Raw genomic sequence first — 26,005 nt, 5'->3', positions numbered from 1 at the left:
GTGAATAAGGTAGAGGACCAAAGGGGTCAAGGTTTATTAGGGAAATCCAAAGGTAAAAGAGAAGGGGAGGTGATGTGTATAAGAAAGAAAAGAAAGAGGTTATATTTATACAAATTATTGAACGGATGGTTTCTTGGGGGGAGGAGTCAGATATACATTGGAAAGAACATAAGAAAGAATAAAAAGAAGTCGGGGAATACCTATACATATAATATAATATAATATAATAAGCATTGAAACAATTTAGGTGTATATATAATAAAAAAAAAAGGTGGGTACTTCTTCTACATAGAACAATTTTAAAGATAATAGAAAATATTCTGCGCTGAGCTTTCTTTTTTAGATTACAATTAAATGAAGTTCTTTTGATTCTTTCTTTTTTGGGGGGAGATATGTATATATAAAAAAGAAAAGAGGTGAATATTATTTTGGACCAATGAAAAACAAAGATTAAGAAAGGAAATTTGATTAATGTTTATGCGATCGAAATAGGTGCCTGAATGAGAACCGATGATGATTGTTATGATTTTGGTTATCTTCGGGTGGTATAGGCGATTTTAGCTGGACACCCATCATGACAGCAAACTCTTCAAAGTTGACCTGTCTGTCTCCGTTCTTATCCACGTCCTTGATCATTTGAATAGCATCTTGCTCCGACACCTTGTCTCCCAACTGGTGCATCATCTTGATAAGCTCTGATGTCGATATATTGCCATCTTTGTCGAGATCAAATGCATCAAATGCCTCACGGAGCTCTTTCTCTTTAGAAGACTGGCGATGAGGCTGTGAAAGAGTAGGCCGCATAACCTTGACAAACGCTTCAAATGTCATCCTTTGGTCTTTACTGCCAATCATCATCTCATCGACCTATCATCAAACAAATTACAAATATTTTATATCAACATTAACATTAACATTACGCATTATTTGCAGCATTAAATCCAGATAGATTTGTTTCTTCTTTGTGTGTGTGTTGACTGTGGCGTGATAGTCTAAATTATCCGCCCTTTTTATTCGATCTTTCTCTTTCTTACCATTGACGGAATATCCTCTGGTTTGAAGCCAGAAGAAGTTAACATGTTTTGGACTTCTGTGCGTGACAGCATATTGTCCTTGTCGACATCAAAAGATTGGAACATTTCCTCGAGTTCGAGGCGTTTTTCGGTACTAAGGAGGTGAATACCGAGGCTTGAGCGCTTATTTGTCATTTTAATAAGATATTATTTTTATTATTATTAATATTTTTATAGTGGCAGCAGTAGTTGTAATATTTGCAGTGGTTGCAGTGATGATTGGTATTAGTATTAGTAGCAGCAGTAGTAGCAGCAGCAGCAGTAGTAGTAGTAGTAGTAGTAGTAGTAGTGGTGGTGGTAAATATATATTTATGAAAAATGGTGCACCCCCTTTCTTTTCTTTCTTTCCAATGGAAAACACTAAAAAAGAACAAACAGGCGAAATTTGAATTATTATTTTTTATATAGAAGAAAATCATGAGCCAAAAATATACAGTTTTGTAAAAAATTACCTTCTCAAATTTCTATTGGAGAACAAGAGAGCATTCTATTGAGAAATAAATACAAAAATATATACTATTATTATTATTTTATATAAGCAAAATCTATACAATACTAACCATTAATCTACTTGCTAGTCCTAATAGTCAAGAATTCTTTACTGTCTGTATACTTTCAACGCCACGCTCAGTGTGCTCTGGTTTCCTTTTATGGATATTGCAGTATGGCTTATATCTTTTATTCTTTTAAAGAAATATGGCACACACTACTCATACGTGTCTTTTATATACATTATACAACCAAAAAACAAAAAAGAAACACAGCAAAGCTTACTCTGCACTACTTGAAAAAAAAAAAAGAAAGACCTCCTTACGTCCTCCCTTTTACCACAACCACTACTCTTTTTTTTTTTTTTTTTTGGTTTTCTTCTTTTTGCCAAGAGAATCATAAAATACAATAGCCGTCCCTCAGTAACAGGAACAACGATGCAACGATGCAACGTTTTATTAAAGACAACACACATACACACACTCTTTATTAAACCACAAAAAAAAATCTGTAAAACATCTTAATCATCCAAAGCTGTTCAAGATGCCTTTGTGTGTGTATATATATATTCAATGGCATTAAGACTAATGTATTGATTGCATTATTTTTAAGAATTAACATAAAGAGAAAGACCGACCCTAGGGCATCAGAAAGCTCTTTATATTTGTACTATATTAAAGGATCTTGTCGTTCTTCCCATTACTTGCTTGCAAAAGCTAAAGATTGTATTTCAGTTGAACAAGCCCAAGTAGCTGGTCCAAAGATAAAATAAAAATAAAAATAAAAATAAAGTAAAGCAAAGGTAGTGTAGTACAGTGATCCTCAAAGGAATTGAGTATACACGCGCAACAGATATGCTCAACTAAAGAGCTATTATTTGATAACCAAGCAGAGTTGGATTATTATATATAACTGATATATTATTTAAGTATTTTTTTTTAAAAAAAAGTCTCTCATTCACTCGCTACCTCATACAGAGAGAGAGAGAGAGAGAGAGAGATAAAAAGGGGGAACAACGGCATAATATTAATGATTAGAACCCTGCAAAGTCTATTGCAATTATCATGATTATATTGGATCTAGACTAAATTGTTTAGGCTTTACACCTTAGATGGTAGAAAAACAATAAATAAGACCAGTGAGCCCTGGCAAAAACAAGAGTACCAGATATAGCACTTGGAATTTATTGTAGATATATTTTTTTTATCTATTTTGTATCGTAACCATGCCTACATTTTGATGGTAGATGACGTGAGTTACTCTCATTACATGTTATGACGCGACAGAAGGTAAATAAATAAGGGGGACTTTAATGAGAGCATGGAAATCTAACAGTGAAGCTTTCTGCACTTTGAAAATGCCAAGATACGAATATTCGGCAATAGAAAAAAATGTGGGGGGGGGGGAGGAGAAAAAGCTCGTGTATGTATGTATGTATACATGTGTGTACAATTTTGTTTTTATATGTAAAGAGGATTAAAGTAGACCACCAGCTTGAGTCTGACCCGTTAGTGAGATCCGAGTTTAATTGATTGTTGAAAAGCAATCCTGAAAAAGCTACCTTTGATGTGAACAAAAGGGAGGATTGTGGCTTGCATATTTGATCAAATTATATCCATTGGATCAAAAGAATAATATCAATAAAAAGAACCTGTGTTTTTCTCTCCTTTTCTTTCTTTCTTTCTTTCTTTGACGATAGAACACATCTTTAGAGTATATCTTGTTGTACAGACAGCAATAGAATTCATGGTGAATTATATGTAAAATAGACATTTTCTGTTTTGTGTTGATCGACTTGACAGCATCAAATCTTAGATATGTAGGTACTTTTCCAATAACAAGAGCCGATAAATATAAATTGCCTAGATTTTAACTGTTGCTTAAATAACATATCCAAGACAACGAAGACGCAGATCCATCTTTATTTCCGAGCTTAACATTTGAAATAAAGAAGAAGAAGAAGAAGAAGAAGAATAAAACAAAAATATCTGTATGCAGTCTAACCAAAGGCCGTTCATCCTTTGCCTGACTTTGGTACAAGGAAAACCAATGAATAAAAGTATAATCATTATTCATTACCAGATAATGCAAACCGTGGTAATCTAGATTGAAACACAATACTTTAATGTGTGTGGTTATACTCATTTGCTTGGCACACATTTCAATTTCATTTATTGTTTTGTATTATATATATCTCTCTCTCTTGATTGTATATACAGATGAGCTTGTGACCAAGACAAAGTGTGTGAATATAATACAGAGCGGCATGAAATTAGTCTATTTTCATTTTCATTTGCTACAAGTAAGATAAACAGCTACAATTATATCTGTCTATCTTTTTATATATACTGTCTTTTCTCTTTTACTTTGAACTTAACATTTCATTCGCTTATTCTCTTCTTTACAAAATAACAATAAGAACAATCATTACACTCAATGAACTCTTCTTCAAACACTCCAGATAGTCTAAACATTCGCATAAAGACTTTTGATCCCAATAAGGCTCAAAGTACCAGCCACAGTCAGAATTCTGATGGTCGTGATTGGGGTATTTCCCCTACATATCACACTCCTGATGGAGACATCATTACCACTTGCAAACATCAGCAGCAGCAGAAACAACAGAAACAACAGAAGCAGAGTCATGAAAATCAGTCTGGCTCAGAACAACAATCATCAGTTGACTCAAATGTCAATTCACGTCTCTTTTGCACTCATAAATCTACCTGCGAATGTAAGGTCCAAGTCTTGACAAAACCTTATAATTATTTAGAACACAATTCATTTTTTGTTCATTATTTATTATGCTTATTATTGTATACTTATGCATGTATGTATAACACATTAGGTCTTGGTTCAGGAGTTGGATGTCAATGCTCAAACACTTGTTCATGTTAAAATGCACTAGTCATTTAAACAACCCCCCCCCAGACACACACACATACTGTCTCAATAATTTAATATCATTGTGAATCAAACCAAAACATATTAAATAAATAAATAAATTAATCAATTAATCAATCAATATAAATAATCCTTTTCTTTGATTTTAAAATAAATCATACTTCTTTATCAAGTTGTGATTTTTCTTTAACAGCATAAAAATCCAAATGAAATGAAATGAAATAAAATATTATAGTTTTTCTTTTTATACACGAAAGAGTTTCCAAGAGTTTATTTATTAAAAAAAAAAGTTTTTTTTTGAATTTTTTCTTTTACTTTCTCTGCTTCTGGGACAAGAAGTCAGTGAATTCCTGGTAAGGAACCTTGGAGAACTCGGTCTCCTCCCAGAGATCGGGAGTCAAGAAACCGTAGGTGTTACCAATGGCGGCAAAGGTAGCCTTGACAAAGTTACCAAGGGTACGGGTAGAACCGCGGGAGGTGGTGTAGCAATCGGTGATACCAGCCAACTGGAGGACCTTCTTGGGGGTAGGGGCAGCGACGATACCGGTACCACGGGGAGCAGGTACGAGACGGCACAAGGCGGAACCGCACTTACCGGTAACCTTGCAGGGAACGGTGTGGGGCTCACCGAGAGCAGATCCCCAGTAACCACGACGAACGGGGATAATGGAGAGCTTGGCGAGGATGATGGCACCGCGGATGGAGGTAGCAACTTCCTTGGAGCACTTGACACCGAGACCAACGTGGCCATCGTGGTCACCGATGACAACAAAGGCCTTGAAGCGGGTACGCTGACCAGCACGGGTCTGCTTCTGGACGGGCATGATCTTCATAACCTCATCCTTCAAGTTGCTCAGGAAGAAATCGACGATCTGGTACTCCTTGATGGGGAGAGAGAAAAGGTAGATCTCCTCAATAGACTTGATCTTGCCAGCCTTTACGAGACGGCCAAGCTTGGTAACGGGAACCCTATTAATAATTAACAAACGAGAATTAATATCATTATATATAAAGAAGTATAATTGATTAAGTTAATTAAAAATTAATGCACTTTATACATATATATATATATGCATAGCTATTGTTATGTTGTTTTTTTTTAAAAAAAAGATATATATACGCACCACTCGGTCTTTTCATCGCCACGACGTCCACCACGTCCACGGGCACCGCCACGTCCACGGCCACCACGGGCACCACCACGTCCAAATCCACCACGCTCTAATGATTGCAAAAAAAAACATATTTAATGATCTGGTTCATACGGTCTGTATTCTGACTTTAATTAAAACTTACTATCGGCCGGTGCAGAGTCAGCCATTGGCTATAATAGTAAAATGATAATGAAGATGATGAGTATAAAGATGCAATGTGAATTGTGTCCTGTGCATTAAGATGAAGGAATGTATAAATTCTTAATGGCTTAAATGTGAATTCGTGTACTTCTTTCTTGAAAATAAGTTATATTAAGCATATTATACATATACTCATCACATGTATATGCATGTAAAATATATTGTACGCATGTATGCATGTATATGTATGCATGTACGTGCATACATAGTATACATAGTATACATATAATATGCTTAATATAAAATATATCGACTTTTATATATATATATATATATATATATATAATTTTTATTTTTTATTTTTTTTTATTTTTGTTGAATCCACATCCATCCATCTATCCATCTGTTCGTCTGTGTCGATATGTTGTTTTCTATATATTTATATATAGGATTGTTCTGTAGACATTCGTTTGCTTTACTCACATAAAACTAATTTGAATGGTAATTCAAAGAGGAAGTTTATCCATGTGCCCCCCTCTGACTGCAAGAAAATACCCACTCTCCCAGGTTCGGAGAGCGAGATCGAGCGAGCGAGAGAGTCCGATCCAACACAGACCCCGAATCCGACGTCACTTTTGGGATCTTTCCAAGAGATTTGAATTAATGAAATATTAATGATATATATATATATACGATATATATATATCTATCTATCTATGCAATAATTCTTGATTGTATTAATTATACGTGTAGATATATGTATAGTAATAAACACAGATATATATATATATATATATGTGCGTGTCATTTGATTGCTGTTGTTCAAACGTGCGAGTTTATACATGATGTAAAATGTACAAGGTGGAATAATAATAGTAAAGAAGAAGAAGAAGAAGAAGAAGAAGAAGAGGGATATGTATATTGAATATAGACACTTGTAATTTTCTTGGCTATTTTCTCTTATATATATTTGTATATATATATATAAAAGAGAAAAAAAGTACCTTGGAAATCCAAAGAAGGTATATATATATATAAGAAGAGGAAGAGTGCTTGAAATAACTTTTAAAGAAAGCAAAAACATACATGCGTTAGTAATATATACTTATCACTAAAAGAAAAATATTGTTCAACTTACCAAGTTAGTTTTTGTGGTGTTGATGTTGTTAGTTTCTGAAGTATATAAATCAAAGCAAATTGACATTAGAAATATATGTAAAAAGGTTGTAAAGAGGTGTGTGCGTAATAGTGTAGTGTAGTGTGGTGGGAGTGCTTGTGCTTGTGCTTGTGCTTGTGCTTGTGCTTGTGCTTGTGCGTGAGGGTGAGGGTGAGGGTGAGGGTGAGAGTGTGCGTCAGTGTATATGTGTGTGTCAGTATGTGCGTGAGTATAAGAGTTGTACATGGAACATATATATATATATATATATATGACCGATCGACTGATGGGATAAATACAAGCTTGATATCTGAAGCATGTTTAACATTGAAGCATATCCGTGTCTTCAAAAAAGTATGGGTGTACTTTAGCCTACAAAAAAAGAGAGAGAGAAAGAAACAACGGTAAATATGTATTGCTAGTGATATTATTAGCCCACTGGACAACAGCCAACTCACCCTTCTTGCAGACATACGCATCGAGGGATCGTATATCAATAGTGACTATAATAGAATATATAAGGTAAGATACGAATTTGATTTGATAGGAGTAGGCTTATTACTCTTAATAGATGGATACCAAGGTTTCCAATATCCAAAGGGTATTTACTAGAAGTTTGAAGATGTGTAGAAATATCAACAGGGCACCATGCTATATAAAAATATATTAGTACAAATTAGTAAAATAATAATAATAATAACTATATATGTATATATATATATATATATATATATATATGTGTGTGTGTGTATGTGTGTTGGGTCTGTTGTAATATACTTGCGAGGAAATACAGGATTGTAATCTGGCAAAGAAGTAATGCCTGGCCAATCTTTTTCAGTGGGTGTACCGCATACTCTAATTACTTGTAGGTATTATTAAAATAAAGTTCCCTCTTTATAATATAAATGTTTTAAAGCAAAATATCATATTGTACTTGCTTGAATATCTGAAATAACTGTCCAATTTGTGAATCACCTGTAGAAATGTATCGTTTTTAAGTAAAATGTTTTTATTTTAATGACCATATACTTCCTCACCATTCTCTCCCTTTAATTACCTGGAAATAACGGGCAAAGGGTGATCATTTCTGCAAACACACATCCAACTCCCCACATATCTACTGCCGTTGAATAGAATCCTTCACCCAACAAGATCTCTGGTGCTCTATACCACAATGTAATAACCTATTGTTGTACGAAAGTTGTTGTATTTATCAGCATCGAAACTCTTCTTATATAAAATATATTTGCGAAATATCTATCATTCCTTACCGAACTTGTATATGGTCTCATTGGTACACTGAATGTTCGTGAGAGACCAAGATCGGCAATAATCAATCGGCCAGTCTTGTCAATTAATAAGTTTTGCGGTTTGAGGTCTCGATGAAGAATGCGATGAGAATGACAATAGTCGATGCCTTGTAATAATTGTTGCATAAAACTCTATTGAATTGTTATAATAAGAATTATTATTATTTGTAGCAGTAGTAGCAGTAGTAGCAGTAGTAGCAGTATTTTTGGGTTTACAAAAAGAAGAATAAAAAAAAGGATATTATAAAGCAAAAATGGGTATAAATATGTAGAACATAAAATGTCATTTACTCTGATATGACCGTGTGTTAGTCCTTCTCGCTTTGTTGCATTCATGTAGACCCTTAGATCCTGTAAAGAAGAAAGATAGAATGACAGTAATAGTGACAATAAAGAAGTATATAAGTACATGCAAAATATTCCAATATTAACATACCAATATTAATTGTTGATATTTACCGTGTCAAGATAATCAAATACCATGTAAAGAAGTGTATCTTTTTGGACCAGATCAAGTAATCTTATAAAGATGGTAATAATAATAGGAATTTTTTTTAAAAAAAATAACAATAGTCATAATAATCATAATCATAATACATATATAAAGTTAGTCCGATATTCATTCTCTCGTATAATTATAATTATATTATCTTTTGTACTTGTGTATACGGTGTTTACTTTATAACATTGTCGTGACACACTTCTTTAAGAATCGCTACTTCTCTCAATGCTGTTGTTGGAACTCCATGACTCGTCTGTAATCTTATCTTCTTTAGGGCAACCAATTTGTTTGTCGATTTCTCACGAGCTTTAAATACTACACCGTATGTGCCTTCGCCAATCTTTCCAATCTTTTGATAATTACACAATCCCTCTCCTTCCCATTCTAATGCTTCTTCATCTTCGTAGGTTAATCGTCGTTTCATTAACACGGGGTTTAATTGGTGTTCGTCTTGGCGTGCATGGGGCATTCGTTCTCGTGCGTGAGGCATTCGTTCTCGTTCGTAGGCAAGATCAGCTTCTCTATCAGCTTGCATCATTGAACGGCGCGTGTGTGGTTGTCCAAACATTATGTATGTATGTATGTGTGTGTGTCTGTATCTTTCCGTCTGTATGCCTGTCAGTCTGTCAGTATGTATATCTGTATGCTTGTTTGTTTGCGTCTATGTGTGCGTCTGTGTGTGTGCCTGTGTGCCGATGTGAGCGTCTGTGTGAGTGTAATGAGCGTAGATACGAATATAATATAATAGTAGTAATTAAATAATTAAATAATAATAATAAAAAAAATTATAATAGAAGAATAATTTAAATTGGTTGAATTAAATCAAAGTCCTTGGGGTAATTTATATATCTTTACTCTAATAATTATCATTTAGTCTGCTTTTCTACTTCTTCTACTTGTCTTCTTTTTATAAGTACAAATGAATAGCATTTATAAAATAATAAAGGCACAAACAATGATCTTTGTTTTTGCTGTTATTTTCTTTCATTCAAGTGTGCACCTTTATCTACATTAACTCTTTGTACGTTTGACAAAGTTGACAATGTGTATATGCATGTGTTTGTATTTGTGTATTGTTTTTTTTGTATATTTAATGCGCACCCCCTGAGTCAACTGTGTATTAAGAAATTGTTTCAAAACCTGATTTTCTTCAAAAACTCAAGTAGTGCGCACATTAAGGAGTACCATATATATATGTATGATCAACTACAACTTGTGTGCCTGTATGCTTGTATGTAGCGTGTGATTGTATGTAGCGTATGCTTGTATGTAGTATATGCTTGTGTATAGCGTGTGCGTGTGTATAGCGTGTGCCTGAGTGTATACTTGTATATGCTAAATACGACACTTATGAATAATGAATTTGACACTTGGATCCACAAACGGTGTTTTTTTCTTGTAGAACACAGGAAGTTTAATGACTAAACAACAATTACACCGTGGAAATATTGTTCACAGGTGTACGAATATCTCCATATTCTCTCTTTCTCTCTTTTGTATTTCTTTTTGGAATATTAATGAAGATAAATATGCTATAAAAAGAAATATATATATCAAAAAATAAAAAAATAAAGATTAAGCTGACAAAGGCGATTTCCATTCGGCCTCTTAAAAAAATATTAAAATATTAATTAAAATCCTATAAAAATGGACTTGCCTGTAAGAGTGAGAGAGGGAGTATAAATCAAGAAAAAGATAGAAAAGACAAACTACATCATTCACCATTACACCATTCACAATCATGTCAAGGTATAGGGAAAACTTCCTCATCTCCACCCTACTATACTATACTATACTATACTATACTATACTCTATTAAAATAAGCTGTCGACTAATTTCCAAGCAAGCCAACCTACAACTTTCCGTAAACTAGAGGCCTTTGCTATCGGCAACGACTTTTCCAAGGTTACTCGTATGGTTTCAGTGGAGTACGAATCCCTCTTGAAGAACCTTCGTCCCCACCAAGTGGTCGTAAAGAACCTTTATCTCGGTATCAATGCCTCAGATATCAATTACACCAATGGAAAATATGTTGCAAACATGAAGCCGTAAGACATTTTTTTTCTATTTTTTTTTCTTTTTGTTTTGCTTATTAATATTCATTTATTCAATTGATAAAGTCCATTTGATGTTGGATTTGAAGCTCTTGGTCAGATCGTAGCAGTTGGATCAAATATTCCTAAAGAAAAGATTGGTACCTACCTTACCTATAGGTAAGTTCTAACAATAATAATATTGAGCTTGATTCAACTCTAAATCAATCAATTTCTTTGTACGTACACTAACACACTCATACACACTCAGCCAATATGGTGCATTTGGAGAGTACGTTATTACACCTTACAAAAGAGCCATTCCAGTAAAGGTAACAGGAATTGGTAGCAATTATCATTAAGAAAACTTTTATATTAACATTTGTGCTGTGTGTACCAAAAAAAAACACATAGAGCCCTCGACCAGAATTGCTTGGTTTGTTGACTTCTGGTTTGACTGCATCTATTGCTTTGACAGTAAATGGCCAGATGACAAAGGGAGAGACTGTATTGGTGACTGCAGGTAAAAAGAAAATAAAAGAGGGGGTTTATTAAATACGTACATGCATGCATGTATGCATATATACATATAAACATATATTTATATAATAGCTGCCGGTGGCGCTGGTCAAATTGCTGTTCAATTGGCCAAGTTGGCTGGTAACCACGTAATTGGTACCTGCTCCAGGTAAGCAATGCATGGATAATTTTCCCGGTTATCCAAATTACTAATGAGTTTCAATTCCACTTGATTGGGTCCAATTCTTTGATTCAATTATTATTACTAGTGATGATAAGGTGGCCATGTTAAAGGTTAGTAAAACATTATATATATATATTATCGAAGTATAATATAAATAATAGTAATGATTATTTAAATCCATCTAATTTTCTCTTTATTTTTTATTTATTATATAAACATCTAAAGTCTATGGGATGTGATCGTGTCATCAACTACAAAAAGGAAGACTTTGAAGCTGTCTTGAAGAAAGAATATCCTAAAGGTCTAGATATTGTGTTTGAGAGTGTTGGTGGAAAATTCTTTGATGTCAGCTTAAAGAGGCAAGTCACACAGCATGATCGTATACCACAAAAATTTGAAGCATTCCCATGCATGGTTAAATAGAAGTAGAAGAAGAATCAAATTAATAAACTCAATTACTTTAGGCTTGCTGTCAAAGGACGTCTCATTGTAATTGGTAAAGTATTGTACAAAATAATAATATTCAATATATATATATGTGTACTTACAAAATTTATTGTAGGATCCATGTCTTCCTATGCTACCGCTGATGGAATGAAGGGTGACAAGATCGATACTCTTCAACTGCTGGGAAAATCTCGTACAGTTACAGGCTTCTTTATGCCTGCCTATGAAAACCTATTCGCTGAGCACATGGCTGGTCTAGTCCAGTTGCTCGATGCTGGTAAATTGACTGTACAGCTTGATACTGCCGGTCTTTCCGGTATTGACAGTGTTGTTGAGGCTGTTGAATACCTTCACTCTGGCAAGAACAAGGGTAAGGTTGTACTTCCCTTGACAGCCAAGCCCCAGTCCAAGCTTTAATATATATATATATACTATTTTAATGTTCAGTTGAAACCTTTGAACATAAAATCAAGTCCGAACCTCACCTGTTTTTTTTTATATATATAAAAGAGATAAATTTCAATTCAAATTGTATACCAATTAATAACAGCACAAATTCAACCTCTTTTTCTTTTTCTTTTTTAAATTCTTTAGAGAATCTTTAAATCTTCTTCCTTTGTTCTATATATAAATATAAGAAGTATTTAAATCAATTTAAACAATTTGACTTGTCGATATTATGGTCACTGAAATGGCTAAATCAAGCCTACCTAAAAAACAGCGGTCCGATGACAGCTACAAAAATTACAAAGAAACAAAGGGAACGCGAACTGATCGCAAGATTCACAGAGTAAAGATCAAAGCACGTTCAGGTAAGAAAAGGATAAATAATTATAATAATGAGAAAAAAATCACTCTTCTTTTTATTTTATTTTTTGTACAGCTTTATATTTGAATAAGAAGGCATATTCTTTATTAACCAAAAGAAAATCAATCGATCGATCGATGGAATAGAACTAGATTTGTTTGGATGGAGGAAATGGAATTTCTGTGAAAGAGATTACTGGATCAATGCCTTTGTTGATGTTGTTCCACGCATTGACTATCGCCAAGTATCAAAAGCTGAATTCGTTCAAAATTATGAGGCCAAGAACATTCCTGTAGTAATTACTCATGCCACTGACCACTGGAGAGCCCACACAACCTGGACAGAATCCGTAAGCATTTTTTTCTTTAATTTTTTTCTTATGCTATAAACACATATACATATGAATATATAAAGAGTATGATATAATGCACTTTAATATAAAAGTAAAAATAATCATAGCAATAATAATAATAATACTATAATTTAATAATTTAATAAAATGCACACAAAAACACACACATCCATACACACAAAAGGCATTATTGGAGAATTACGGATCTCATCTATTCAAAGTGGGCGAAGACGATGACGAAAACAATGTGTACCTAAAGATGAAACACTTCCTACACTACAACAAACATGAAGGCAGAAAAGACGATTCACCGCTCTACATTTTCGACAGTGGATTTTACAAAGACAGACGCAAGAAATCAAAATCAAAAAGCAATCGGCAATCCTCAGACGACGACGAAGACGACGCTCAACATGAAGGAAAGCGACGACGCAAAGCTGATCCTCTGTCCCCGATGTTATTGTTGGGAGACTACCAGGTCCCAAGTTACTTTTCAGATGATTTGTTTCGATTGGCTCGAGAAAGAAGACGACCTCCTTACAGATGGCTTGTTATGGGAGGAGCAAGAAGTGGAACTGGGTAAAATATATTCCTAATATTTATCTTGTTATCATATGTACATAAGAAGAAGAATATGTATATATAAAGATATATACAGCGATTAACCATTGCCATTGTCATTATTCTTTTTTCAAAAAAAAAAAACTTTAGAATTCATATTGATCCTCTTGGTACTTCTGCCTGGAACGCTCTACTTAAAGGACACAAGCGTTGGTGTCTTTTCCCACCTGGGACACCAAAGAAAATTATCGATCCTCCCATGAAACCCTATGATCATGAAGGTGTTTCGTGGTTCAGTACCGTATTCCCAAAATTTAAAGTACGGGATGGTCCTGAAGATGACAATAGAACACTGGGTGAACGCTTAGGGATGGTCGAAGTTCTTCAACGTCCAGGAGAAACCATATTTGTTCCAGGTGGTTGGCCTCATGTTGTGATGAATTTAGGTAAGAAAGCCTTTAAAAGGGATATAAGATATATTTTTTATTCTTCTCCAAATTAACCATGGAACACGCACTCACACATCATTTTGTTTCAATTCGATAGATACCACAATTGCTGTTACTCAGAACTTCTGCTCCCCAACCAATCTCGACTACGTTTACCTTTGTACTCGACACAGTCGCCCTAAACTTGGCCAACGCCTTTATCAAAAGATCAAACAACTCGGCAAGACAGATCCAGAATTTGCAAAAATGTCAGTTCAGCTCGACATGGTCCTGTCAGTTCCTCGATTACCTCCTAGTAGCTCAGATTCTAGTAGCAGTAGCAGTAGCAGCACTACGCTTTCATCTTCTGGAGCCTCAGACAATAACAGTAGTCCAAGCGCTAGAATAGATGTTAGTTCAACCGATTCTGAGACAGACTGGTCAGATGGAACTTGTATGTGCCATAAATGTAAACGACAAAGAAAACGAGCCAATAGAGAAAAGGCTCTCAAAAAGCCTTTGTAAAATAATAAGAAATAAATGAGAAAAAAAAAGAGGAAAAAGGCAAAGAACAACATTTATAATATTCCTAGCTGCTATTCTCGCTCTTGCTCTTGCTCTTTCTCTCGCTCTTCCTAATTCTGCTTCTGCTCTTTCTGTTGGTTTCTTCATGAACGATTTTCTTTGGCATCAATACTAATATGCTTTATTTCTTCATTCATTCTTTATTTGCTTTTATTTTTGCTCACAACATTTTCTAATAACAAATAGATTATTATTCGCATCTTCTATGTCTAACTAAAATATTCTGCTATATATATATTTTCGCTAAATCTATTTCCATTTGATTACTTTTAAACAAAAACAGTAAAGGTAACAAGAAAAGCAAAGAATAAGAAGCAGAAAGATTTGAACAAAGTCTTGTTAGATAACACATAACTCTGTTATTACCTTGTATCTAATTAATTTTTATAGTATTAATTATGAGAATTATAATAAAACTTCCTATTTAACAAATTCTTACTAACTTGGTTATTGTTATTATCATGTGTCAAGACGAAATTCAAAAACAATTCAGTTGTGAACCATTAGAACCCTCTTTATTTTCCAAATTGTGTGATGCCCATTGTCATGCTCATGATGCCATTGACAAACTTGATTTGATTCCTGCACTAAAAACTGGTCACATTACCCTGATGGGAGTGCGTCAAGACGATTGGGATCGTGTTTCCAGTGTAGCAAATGCATGCAATCAAGTATCACCTCAAAAATGCGTTCCCTGCTATGGTGAGGAGTTTTCTCCATTTTTTTTTGTAGAACAATAATAATAAAAGAGAAAATACGATCACAATTCTTAATCTAATCCAAAAAAAAAACTTAAGGTATTCACCCATGGTTCAGCTATCGTGTCATTGGGAATCAAAGCACAGAAAATGACCACTATGAATCCGTGTTGGAATGTTCTGACTCGGCCGAGAAACAAGAACTTATATCTCAATTAGAGCCTCCTTTTTCATTTGACGTCTGGCACACCAATCTTTATAATCGACTGGTGGCTGATCCATCGGCTCTAGTGGGCGAGGTTGGTTTAGATCGAGCAGCCCGTTTGATGCCAGGGGGATCGATTGTCTGGCAGGGCATACGCCCAACTAGTGTAAAGGTTACTATGGAACATCAATTGACCATCCTAGGAGCCCAACTTGAATTGGCTCGCCAATTGAACCGTGGTGCGAGTATCCATTGTGTCCAAAGCCAAGGTCATTTGATGACACTTCTTCATCAAACGTCTAAGAAGATAAAGAAAGGTGACAAGTCGCTTGTGAGACTGTGTCTACACTCCTTTGGTGGTTCTCCTGGGACGATACCACAGTTTCTAAGTGTGCGTGGATACAAAATTTATATATCATTCTCAGTGGCAATCAATTCTAGACTTGTGCGGTCAAAATTGGATCAATTAATCAAAGCTGTCCCTGACGACAGACTGCTGCTTGAATCAGATATCGACAGGCCAGAGCCACTGGATGAATGTTTGGTGGCAATTGCCCATATAGTAGCAGGTGCCAAAGGATGGCCGATTGAAAAAGTTGTTCAACAAACGCATTCTAATTGGATCGATTTTATCACCAATCCCTGTGCTCCTCCAAAATAAAAATGGAGAACCTCAAAATGATTCCTAGTACACTTTTATTGATAATTTGAAGGTGAAACTTGCTTTATAGTCTATTCTATTATATTCTATTACGTTCTATTACGTTTTATCATATAATATTGTATATAGAGCGTCGTTAAAGGTGCACCAATGCAATAGTCTTAAGCATTTTTCTCCCAGTATAAACTATTAGACATTTTTAGAATTTTATAATAAAATATACATAGTTTTGCTAAATTAGTGTCCGAATAATTTTGGAGCATGTTTTTCAAGATAAGAAATATTGTTAGAGTCTTGTGCACCTTTAATGATATCGTCATTGAATTACCATTATATCAATAGTTAATTCTGATATAGAGGAGCTGGGGACTTGATCTTAATACCAGTCTGCTTCTGGAAGCACTTTTGTATGCCTTTAGTGGACCTGGCTATACAAACCCACGCCTTTTCTTTCTATCTAACAACATTTTATCATGGAATTTACTGCTTGTGCTCGATATATTCGACAGAGTTTGTATTCCCTCCAATAGTTTCTTACCCCTCGGACTATATCACCCCATTATCATCACCTTTAGCTTAGATTAATTGTTTTTACCACCCGAGAATAAAGAAAAAAAAAACGCCATTTTCATTTAAAACGTTAAAATAATGAAGTTAAATTTAGTGTAGCTAAATAGTGTTATATTTGACATATTTTAACTGCTAGTGACAGTAATATCTTTTTCCTAATATATTATTATTCATAAATTATCTCTTATCGCAATTACCAGATACAATAAGGTTAGAGGTTGATCTAATATAGCAACTATGACATTGGTGGAGAAACTTATATTGGCGTAAAGAAGAATATATACATATATGAAAATTTACGCCTTTCCCCGGAAATATCGATAATGTTCAACCCCTAAGCGATTATTTCCCTATTTTTTTTACCACGTCCCCGAAAACTCTCGGAAATGAGGGAGAACATGGTTGTCAAGGTAAAGTAAGTTATTTTGTTCAGCAACCGCAACAATATCTAACTAGTTCTAGCTTTACTAGATAACCAATTATAAGTAAAAGCGCAAGTGTAAACGTTGGTAATACAACTTATGCTTTTAAACTTTATTCTCGGACTAGAAACCTTTTTTCTCTCTCTCTTGTTTTTTTTTTGTGAGTTTATAAAGATTTTTGAAACAAAGTACTATGTCTATATTTGAAAGATATACCGATTTGTTTTGGATGCACATAGACCTTAAATACCCCTTTTCCCGATTGGGATTTCTTTCTGATAACAAAAACAAAGACGTAATGGTAATGAATCATAGTAGTCCCCCACGAAAATCTCGTTTATAATTATATAGATCTAGACAGCCTTTTGGAAGGCTTATTGAGCAAATAATAATAAAAACAATAGAATGGTTTATATAAAGACTATGTATTTTTAGCATATCGAAAATCAAATAATGAAATTGAATAGAGAAGTAAAGATGTAAAAAAAAAAAGAATATAAAAAGTGTATCTTGGGTATGATGCATACACAGACTATAAAGGAGTAATTTCAAGCCAAATCTAGACGAAAAGAAAAAGTAACTTTCCTTTAACTATGATAGGTTAAGAGGAAAAATTATGGTTTTTAGCTAGAAAGTTTGAGAAACTGAGAGTTTTTATTTTTATTTTTATTTTTAGAAGAGTATATTGATGAGTATTGGTATTGGTATTATGATCACTTAAAGGTGGTGATATTTGTGCTTGTTTGTAGTGGTGTTGGAATTTTCGATGTTATTAACTCCAAACTCCTTAAACGAATCGTGGCTATTGTGGAGATACAGATCATATTGTTAGTCAGTATTTATTTATATTTAATAAAGTACATATATACGTATATATATATATCTTAACATACCTCTTAAGGCGCTCGGTAATATCCTCAAGATTCAGGTCTAATTGTTCAACAATGAAATCTCCAATGTCGGTGTTCTCATGGTTACCTCTGAGCTTCTCGCTCTGATGACCATAAGCATACAGATTAACGTCTACGGCAGTATGACCATGAGTAGACCACTATAAGCAATACAAGCAATAGTACTTAGTTAAGAATTCGGTCCTACTTATTTACAGCATGCCTTTCAAAAAAAAATTGCAAGCTATTCTATCTAACCACTTACTCCAAGTAATGCACGTCGGCTAACCATATCAGTGAGGTCATAGGCCAGCTCTTCTGTCCACTTGTTGCTACCCTTCCAGCTCATAAGGCGCTCAAGCTCTTCGTCGGTGGGGTTATCAATACCAAGTCCATCACGCAAAATCACGGTAACCAAAAATTCCTTGACCTTGGCAGAATAATCCTCGTCACTGGCATCAATTTCCTTACGCCATATACCAGCCAAATATTGGGATGAATGCTGTACACGCTTAATAACCTCAGGATTCCTAAAACAAGCATTTCATTGTTAGATATCCTTGTATGCGTGTGTTTAAATCAACAAATTACTCACCACTTGTACTCTGGGTAGTCTTTGCCGATTTGACGACCAATCGTGAATCCACCTGTTTCATGGTCACTGGTAGAAATGACAACAGTGTTGGGGTTTGCATCAACAAATTCCTTGACAGCGAGAATAGCCTGGTTGTATTCGTAGATTTCATGGACATGGGCAGCTGGGTCGTTTCTGTAATATTTTTTGATTTATAATAAAAGAGCCAGTTATTTACTTGAATTCTCTCTATCCTAAAAAAAAAAAAGAAGAAGAATCCCAGCCCAGACTTACGTATGAGCAGCCATGTCAATTCGGCTACCTTCAATCATCATGAAAAAGCCAGTGCCCTGCTTCTTGGATGCAACGTTGAGAATCTCAAGTGCCTTTTTGGCCATTTCTTTAAGAGAAGGCTGCTTTGAGGAGTCTCTGTCGATTTCATAGGACATGTGCTAATAAAAATCTGTGTTGGTTATATCATCCAAAACAAAACAAAAAAATCCCCTAACCTAACCCAATTCTATCCAACCCAACCAAGCCAAATATCTTACATCAGGTGCGAACAAACCCATCAAGGGTAATTCGGCATCAGAAGGCTCAATTTCATCAAAGTCTTCACGAGTGCGCTTAACGGTCCAGCCAAAGGACTCCTTAGCTTCTTCAAACAGATCACGAGTATCAAGTCGGCAACTGTGTTCAGTTAGGTTGGATGTAAATTCACACGCTCCACCACCAAACATCAAGTCAACAGTACGACCAAGGGGGTTGAAACCGATTTGTTGAGAAGCAATATCATTCTCTGAATCGCGACCAAGTACGTGGGCAGAGAAAGAGGCAGGGGTGGCGTGGGTTATGCGAGAAGTCACCACAAGACCTGTCAGCATGTTTCGGTGGAGTTTGGCTGATTCAAGCACAGTACCGCAAGGCACACCCTTTGAGTCCACTATATTGTGTGCATAGGTGTGCATGAGTGGTTCAAGTTCGATGATTTTAAAACAATTAACACCCCCACCCTCTCTCTCTCTTTTGTTCTCCCTCTCTTGCCCTTGGGACTTAAAAAAAAGTTGTTTTCACATTACCGCCAATAGCTCCGTTGTACGACTTTTGTGCACAGGCAAATGCAGTTGCACCAGCTGCGCTGTCGGTGATCATGCTAGACGAACTCTGGGTTCGACTTGAACCTACAAGAATAGTATCCAAGGGGAGCATTGCCTTGTAGCCAAGTCCTTGGTCCCAGCTGTGGTATTGACGAGCATAGGCCTCTGAAGCAGGACCAAATCCATCACTGATCATCATAATCACATTTTGAGGGGCTATATATATATATATTGTGATAGATAAGAGAAGAGATTTAAATAGATAGATATAGAATACATACCAGGTTCATTCTTTGCCACCAGCATAATAGTAGTTCCTGCAATAACAGATCCAGCTAAAACCAGCAGAACAGCACCCACTATACGATGCAAGCGAGGTCTCTATTTTTTTTTGAAATGATAGAAAGTATTATGTTAATACGTCATGCTTTAAACTGACATGCTATAATAGATAACTACTAGTAGAAAGAAGAAGGATTCATACGGTGGGTGAGTTGATAGGCTGAACCTCTGGATCAGAGGGCAGGGTGTTGTAGTTTCTGTTTGACATGAAAGTATTTGGGTTGCTTTAAACAAGAAAAAAACGAACAAGATATTTGGGTCCTTTCGAATGAGATATATAACAATTTCAGAATTTTTTTTATTTTATTTTATAAACTTGAGATTGAGACGAAGTTGAATCTAAATTATAATTCATTTAGACCAATAAAATGCTACCTCTAGACTTTCTCGACTTCTTCTTTTGGAGATTTAGTGAGGTGACGTCGAATCCAGTGCGTCCTTATCTCCGTCACCTTTTCAGGAACAAATTGTCAGAAAACAGAAGCAAGGTTTACTTTTTTTTGGGGGAAAAAAGCTTTGGTTGAATATAGGTTACGAATGATATTGTAGATATGAAGTACGTGTGTGCGTACATTTAACACAGACTCAATTTGAGACATTTTATAAAAAAAAACAACCCTCACATATCCCCCGCAATGTACTCCCTTCATTACAACCCTGCAGATAAACTTACTTTATGACAACAGCTTCTGAAGAGATGGATTTGCAAAACTTTAGTCGATTGGAATGTCAGATTTCGAATGTTCATTAGATTCGCTACTATTTTTCTGTTCTTACAATTCAGTTCACATTAACATAAACCAGGCCTGTCATTCCGAAACTTATTAAAGTAATTGTGGCTTGCCCATTCTCTGAGATTTATGAAAGCTATAATGGACATTATTTGCTTATGGATAATATCTTTAAAATATACTCACAGAGACTAGAGGATATTTGGGACACATGTCTTCTATCATACCAACTAAGCTAAGCCCAATCTTATATACCACCTTTAATTGTCTACCAAGAGCAGGACTTCTAGCTTTATCATATATTATACCGCACATATAATAAAAAAAGAGGAAGAAAAGAGAGAAGGGATATGTACAGTAGTTTATGTCAGAAGATATGAACACTAGATAAATAACCAATAATCAAAATTAGCTTTGAATATCAAGTACATGAGCACCATATAACACATCATACACTTTAGATTTTTCTTTACAGCTGGCAGCTTTGTTCTGCTTCGTTCCTACTTCATTTAACACCCTGTGTAACAACAGGCGCCATATATAAAATAAAAATTGCAAGGGGCTTACAGGAGTCTGAATTATTTTATACAGTGATCGAAATTCCCCGTAACTGTGCACTTTTATCTTTTTTTGAAAATCAAGAGAGAAAGAAAGTTACGGTTAAAATTCCATCAGAGTTACAGCCATAATAAATACAAATTACACAGAATTACAAAGGAAGATTCCAAATTTGCAGAAATTTAAAAAATAAATAAATTCTAGAAGGATATCGAATTAGATAGTGTCGTTAAATGTTCTGAACTCGCCAGAAAAATGGAGACATTTATAAGTTGCTATATTTGACAATCGACATCTGAAGCAGGCTCAAAACTGCCTTTTTCAGAACCAGGATTTTCTCAAAATTTGGAAAATTTGTCCAAATTTCAATTTGCAAGAGTTATGCTATTTTTTCATATTAAATAAGACAAAGCTTATAGGGAATACATGTATGTATGTCTTATCTATATCGTGCATAGTTTATAACTACTGTAAATATATTTTCATGGAGATACAGCTTATTTATTCAATGTATCATGGAGGAAATATGAACAGAATATGCCAGGAAAACTATGTGAGACATGATTTGTCCTTATTTCTTTTTTTGGGAGCAGTGGTTCAGAACATTTAACGACACTATCTATTATAGCCAAATGACGACTTTTGATTGAGATAATCAAGGGACAGTAGGACAATATTCTTTAGATGAAGGTACAACATGCATCAAGGCACCCGGCTTTCTTCTTCTGCTTCTTATTCTTCATTGGAACATATCTGTACACATTTACCAATGGTATCTAAGATGCAGGTATCAGAGGTGGCGTGAATGGCGCAATCAACCAAACTGCCAATGAATGAAGAGAGCGATTCGCCATCTCCGCCAAAAAACTTGCTTTAACTGCCAATGTCAAAGTGGCTTTCTTATTCTTATTCTTTTCTCTCTTTCTCGAAACTAACAAAACTCCTCCTCCCCTCCCTTCCACCTTTATTCTTTTTTAAAAAAATCAATAATGGCTACCAACATTACATGGCACAAGGGCGCTGTCTCTCTTACTGAACGTCAAGAACTTCTCGGCCAAAAGGTAATGATCTTTAACGTGGAAAAGAGAACCAAAGCCTATTTATTTATTTAGCCAATCTGACAATTGATTTTCTTTTTCAGGGCTGCACCATCTGGTTCACTGGTTTGTCTGCTTCTGGAAAGTCTACTCTTGCTGCTGCTCTTGAACAGACCTTGTTGCACGCTGGTATCTCTGGTTACCGTCTGGACGGTGACAACATTCGTTTTGGTTTGAACAAGAACCTCGGCTTTGGTCCTGAGGCCCGTACCGAAAACATTCGTCGTATTGCAGAGGTAAAAGAAAAAGACTCGATATGATGATGGATTTAATGCGTATAGTGACTTGACTAACGCCGATCTTTAATTCAAATAATTCAAATAAAAGGTTTCCAAGCTCTTCTCTGATGCTACTGTCATTGCCATTACCGCTTTTATCAGCCCTTACAAGGCCGATCGTGATGCTGCTAGAGCTCTTCACGAAGCTGCTGGTATTCCTTTCATCGAGGTGAGTTGATTTGATAGTAAACAAAAAGAAGAGGAGAATATGGACTTATGGTGTTTGTACGTTTAAAGGTCTATGCCGATGCTCCTTTGTCTGTGGTCGAGGAGCGTGACCCCAAGGGTCTTTACAAGAAGGCCAAGGCTGGAGAGATCAAGGAATTCACCGGTATCTCTGCTCCTTATGAAGCCCCCACTTCCCCCGAAATTCACATCAAGACCCACGAAGTATCTATTAACGAGGGTGTTCAGACCATTTTGAACTATCTTATCGAGAAGAAGTTGATCCAAGGTGACAAGCTGGTCAAGCACTAGAGGGTCGTTTCTTTTAATATTTAGAAAATATCTACACAACTCCAAAAATTCCCCTCATACAAAACTATATATATTTTTTCCCTAAACACATATAGATATATATATATGTATTTATACATTTACACAAAAACATATACATACAAACACCCACACCTATATATAAACCTTTCTTTTATATATATATAAAATGAAAATGACAAAAAGAAAGGATCTATGAACAAACGATGCGAAAGCCAAAATGTGAAAAAATCAACAACAACAAGAGTGAAAGAATATATATATATATATGTGTGTGTGTATATATATATATAATAAATAGATGTACAAGAAGAAAAAGAAGAAGAAGAAAAACTACATTATAACTTATAAGCAATACCTTTGCTCGATTTTCTTCAGTAACCATACATGCCTTTGTAAAATGGCTCTAGACGACTTCTGTCAACAGTCGCAATATAATAAGTTCCTCCATTGTTGGTCCAACTGACAGCATCCGAAAAATACTCGAATTCTTCGACTCTGAGGATAGATTCTGGTAAATGAAAGGTCCGTTGGTTGAGTTTGTGGTTCTTGGGTACAAACGACTTGAGAGAAATGATCTTAGTGCCCTCTTTAAGGTCCAAGAACAATTGGGCCAACGAATGGTTTGTCTCCCAATCGAATGCATAGTTATTGACCAACAACACGTCTGCTCGCTTCAATGTCGGATGAACATCATTTCCACTTTCCAAGAAATCGCCATGTCGGAAACGAATCTTTCCTGTAGGTAAACCCCATGCTCTAAAAAAAACAAAAAAAAAACAACAACAACAAATAAATAAATGGAATTAGAAAGCAAAGTATCAATAAGAGAGTGAAAGAGAAGAAGAAGAGTATATATATATATATGTTACCTCATCCTGGAAGCATATTCTTTGAGTTGTCTCTTGGCGTACTTGCAAGGTGTCTCCATAATCTCAATTCCAAATGCTTCACATCCTGTCTGTGCTGCAACCTGAAGGACAACATTACCAATACCACAACCAAGATCCATAAACACACTCGACGAAGTAATATGCGTTTTTGCAATGAATTCCTTGACTAGAATCGAGTTGATCTCTCCATATACATTGTTTGAAAACGCTATGTAAAAATAAAAGCCAAAGATTTATTATTGTTATTATTTTTAAAAAAAGAAAGGAATCCTTGTAATTACAATTCATTCTCTCACACTCTATCACTCTCTTTATCGATTTACTGAAACCTTTGTATGTTTATAAGAATGTAACTTACCAGCATAATTATTCAAAGCTTCTGCTTGATGGGCTACCGTTCGACTGTAGATCTGGTACAAAATATGACAGGTGAGGTCATAATTAGGGTGTCGCATGGCTTTTGCGTTCTTTCGTAATTCTCCCGAGGAACGCAACTCGCGAATTACTCTATTGAACTCTTCTACTGCCTCAACAAATCCAGGGCCATTACGGCGATTGCGATGCTTGGTCAGATTACGCATCACACCTTGTTGGTCATCGCCCAGAAGTTTTTGTTGAGAAGGGGTCAGGAAACATTCGTAAATAAGATCAGCGGTTCGTATGAGATCTGTAATCGGATTGTATTCGTCTGTATCTTCGGCTCCATCGTCGTCGGCTGTGTTTTTTAATACAGGCTTAAGAAGCAAGAAGCTAATGACCATGGCATGGAATCATTAGTGCGTTTGTTGAAAGAGGCTGAACAGCTGTGGGGTTTAGTGAGGTGAGCTAGTTGGTTGGAATGAACCAAACATTCTCTTTTCTCATTGTTTTATTATTATTATTATTATTATTATTATTATTATTATTATTATTTTGCACCCCACTAATGAAAATTCCCAATATCTACCTTTCGGTTTCATTAGACGGGTACTCTAAGCTCACTCGGAGTGATTCTTCAGGTCCATTTCGAGGAGAATTAGAATCTCCTTCATGAACTGTCAAGAAATCTTTGAAAACAATATATATATTTATAAGAGTTAAAATGAGATAAATTATTAACTATAAAATTTGCTAATGCAGCAATGCAATAATTAAAGAGGTTATTGATTGAGTGTTTGGGGACCTACATGGTCTGTATCTGTCTTTTCTTAAGCGAACGATGCGTTCGGAATGTATCATTGACTGTCGTACTGACTCGCGTGGTCTTTTGTCTTTACTGTCGCCGGACTTGGACAGTCGTCTTTTGGCCCCCACGGCAGGTTCCACAGCCAAGGGTTCAGCGTCAGTCTCTTGAGGGGGAGAAAGAAGCTTTTGAGGGGATTGTATGACCGAGGACATTAACGGAGTATGACAAGAGTAAAAAAAAATGAAAAAAAATAAAAATAAAAATAAAAATCAAGGAGAATATAAAAAAAATAATAAATAATAAATAAAAAATAAAAAAAATAATAATAATTCGTAGTTACAGACTACGCAACTCTTGTTTTCACAATTGTGTGATATGTTATGCTGTGTATGTATTTTATTTTTATTTATTTTTTATTTTATTTTGGTGTTGCGCTTTTTCAAAAAATAAAATAAAAAATATACGTTTCTATTTCATATTTTGCGCCCTTTTAATGAGCAGACCTTTGTAACCCATTATGCACATCTGAGAAGAATGGAAGAATTGATGGCAAAAAAGATAAGCCATGGACTCTACATATTGAACTATTTTGTGTTCGGTAGAGATCCATTGTAATTGATTAGCGCATGTATCCAATTACTATTGGTACTATTAATATTAATAACGGACAACTACTTTAACT

At 35.1% G+C, this 26,005-nt stretch overlaps 10 protein-coding genes across 10 annotated transcripts; 5 read left to right on the top strand and 5 right to left on the bottom strand.

Moving 5' to 3' along the window:
* Nucleotides 1-7: 7 nt before the first annotated feature.
* PHYBLDRAFT_183327 (calmodulin) lies at nucleotides 8-1,539 on the bottom strand. Its single transcript, XM_018438751.1, has 3 exons — nucleotides 1,526-1,539; nucleotides 1,035-1,433; nucleotides 8-867 (listed from the first exon to the last, which is right to left on the bottom strand). The coding sequence occupies exons 2-3, from the start codon at nucleotides 1,206-1,208 to the stop codon at nucleotides 469-471; spliced, it is 573 nt and encodes a 190-aa protein (XP_018286142.1). The 5' UTR covers nucleotides 1,209-1,433; nucleotides 1,526-1,539; the 3' UTR covers nucleotides 8-468.
* A 2,459-nt stretch (nucleotides 1,540-3,998) lies between these two features.
* Nucleotides 3,999-4,470, top strand: PHYBLDRAFT_173594 (hypothetical protein; the record flags this gene model as incomplete). The annotated part of the gene is made up of 2 exons (XM_018437063.1): nucleotides 3,999-4,301; nucleotides 4,411-4,470. The coding sequence occupies 2 exons, from the start codon at nucleotides 3,999-4,001 to the stop codon at nucleotides 4,468-4,470; spliced, it is 363 nt and encodes a 120-aa protein (XP_018286141.1).
* Nucleotides 4,471-4,776: 306 nt separating this feature from the next.
* PHYBLDRAFT_160230 (hypothetical protein) lies at nucleotides 4,777-5,787 on the bottom strand (the record flags this gene model as incomplete). The annotated part of the gene is made up of 3 exons (XM_018434143.1): nucleotides 4,777-5,435; nucleotides 5,591-5,681; nucleotides 5,763-5,787. The coding sequence occupies 3 exons, from the start codon at nucleotides 5,785-5,787 to the stop codon at nucleotides 4,778-4,780; spliced, it is 774 nt and encodes a 257-aa protein (XP_018286140.1).
* Nucleotides 5,788-7,238: 1,451 nt separating this feature from the next.
* PHYBLDRAFT_156419 (Cdk1/5 group protein) lies at nucleotides 7,239-9,153 on the bottom strand (the record flags this gene model as incomplete). Its single annotated transcript, XM_018433489.1, has 10 exons — nucleotides 7,239-7,289; nucleotides 7,376-7,420; nucleotides 7,565-7,568; nucleotides 7,695-7,772; nucleotides 7,856-7,892; nucleotides 7,975-8,101; nucleotides 8,189-8,359; nucleotides 8,519-8,578; nucleotides 8,687-8,747; nucleotides 8,906-9,153. The coding sequence occupies 10 exons, from the start codon at nucleotides 9,151-9,153 to the stop codon at nucleotides 7,239-7,241; spliced, it is 882 nt and encodes a 293-aa protein (XP_018286139.1).
* Nucleotides 9,154-10,376: 1,223 nt separating this feature from the next.
* On the top strand, nucleotides 10,377-12,330 carry PHYBLDRAFT_173591 (hypothetical protein; the record flags this gene model as incomplete). Its single annotated transcript, XM_018437062.1, has 9 exons — nucleotides 10,377-10,388; nucleotides 10,555-10,778; nucleotides 10,851-10,943; nucleotides 11,035-11,095; nucleotides 11,178-11,286; nucleotides 11,376-11,451; nucleotides 11,552-11,576; nucleotides 11,692-11,845; nucleotides 12,029-12,330. 9 exons carry the CDS (start codon nucleotides 10,377-10,379, stop codon nucleotides 12,328-12,330), a joined length of 1,056 nt encoding a protein of 351 aa, XP_018286138.1.
* Nucleotides 12,331-12,866: 536 nt separating this feature from the next.
* PHYBLDRAFT_89696 (hypothetical protein) lies at nucleotides 12,867-14,449 on the top strand (the record flags this gene model as incomplete). The annotated part of the gene is made up of 5 exons (XM_018443730.1): nucleotides 12,867-13,070; nucleotides 13,258-13,402; nucleotides 13,493-13,652; nucleotides 13,785-14,080; nucleotides 14,181-14,449. Coding segments are annotated over 5 exons (1,074 nt in total), but the record flags the coding sequence as incomplete, so codon positions are not given.
* Nucleotides 14,450-15,171: 722 nt separating this feature from the next.
* On the top strand, nucleotides 15,172-16,187 carry PHYBLDRAFT_91174 (hypothetical protein; the record flags this gene model as incomplete). The annotated part of the gene is made up of 2 exons (XM_018443765.1): nucleotides 15,172-15,349; nucleotides 15,445-16,187. Coding segments are annotated over 2 exons (921 nt in total), but the record flags the coding sequence as incomplete, so codon positions are not given.
* A 1,733-nt stretch (nucleotides 16,188-17,920) lies between these two features.
* PHYBLDRAFT_156418 (hypothetical protein) lies at nucleotides 17,921-20,070 on the bottom strand (the record flags this gene model as incomplete). Its single annotated transcript, XM_018433488.1, has 8 exons — nucleotides 17,921-18,005; nucleotides 18,097-18,254; nucleotides 18,359-18,623; nucleotides 18,689-18,862; nucleotides 18,962-19,119; nucleotides 19,219-19,610; nucleotides 19,747-19,980; nucleotides 20,046-20,070. The coding sequence occupies 8 exons, from the start codon at nucleotides 20,068-20,070 to the stop codon at nucleotides 17,921-17,923; spliced, it is 1,491 nt and encodes a 496-aa protein (XP_018286135.1).
* A 2,251-nt stretch (nucleotides 20,071-22,321) lies between these two features.
* PHYBLDRAFT_127772 (hypothetical protein) lies at nucleotides 22,322-23,445 on the top strand. Its single transcript, XM_018429186.1, has 4 exons — nucleotides 22,322-22,456; nucleotides 22,537-22,728; nucleotides 22,820-22,939; nucleotides 23,008-23,445. Exons 1-4 carry the CDS (start codon nucleotides 22,385-22,387, stop codon nucleotides 23,245-23,247), a joined length of 624 nt encoding a protein of 207 aa, XP_018286134.1. The 5' UTR covers nucleotides 22,322-22,384; the 3' UTR covers nucleotides 23,248-23,445.
* Nucleotides 23,446-23,663: 218 nt separating this feature from the next.
* Nucleotides 23,664-24,853, bottom strand: PHYBLDRAFT_11958 (hypothetical protein; the record flags this gene model as incomplete). Its single annotated transcript, XM_018428691.1, has 3 exons — nucleotides 23,664-24,024; nucleotides 24,138-24,366; nucleotides 24,517-24,853. Coding segments are annotated over 3 exons (927 nt in total), but the record flags the coding sequence as incomplete, so codon positions are not given.
* Between the last annotated feature and the right edge of the window lie 1,152 nt (nucleotides 24,854-26,005).

The sequence above is a fragment of the Phycomyces blakesleeanus genome (assembly GCF_001638985.1).
Source record: "Phycomyces blakesleeanus NRRL 1555(-) unplaced genomic scaffold PHYBLscaffold_26, whole genome shotgun sequence".
Lineage (NCBI taxonomy): Eukaryota > Fungi > Mucoromycota > Mucoromycetes > Mucorales > Phycomycetaceae > Phycomyces > Phycomyces blakesleeanus.
Note: the sequence above shows the minus strand (reverse complement) of the source record. Positions and strands in the feature narration are given on the sequence as shown.

What these genes read in the sequence shown, in the direction of transcription:
- PHYBLDRAFT_183327 (XM_018438751.1), bottom strand. Translation starts at nt 1,208, where the DNA reads ATGACAAATAAGCGCTCAAGCCTCGGTATTCACCTCCTTAGTACCGAA. An exon ending in CAGAGGATATTCCGTCAATG is followed by an intron (nt 868 to 1,034) that starts GTAAGAAAGAGA and finishes GTTTGATGATAG; the next exon opens with GTCGATGAGATGATGATTGG.
- PHYBLDRAFT_127772 (XM_018429186.1), top strand. Translation starts at nt 22,385, where the DNA reads ATGGCTACCAACATTACATGGCACAAGGGCGCTGTCTCTCTTACTGAA. An exon ending in AAGAACTTCTCGGCCAAAAG is followed by an intron (nt 22,457 to 22,536) that starts GTAATGATCTTT and finishes TTTCTTTTTCAG; the next exon opens with GGCTGCACCATCTGGTTCAC. An exon ending in CTGGTATTCCTTTCATCGAG is followed by an intron (nt 22,940 to 23,007) that starts GTGAGTTGATTT and finishes GTACGTTTAAAG; the next exon opens with GTCTATGCCGATGCTCCTTT.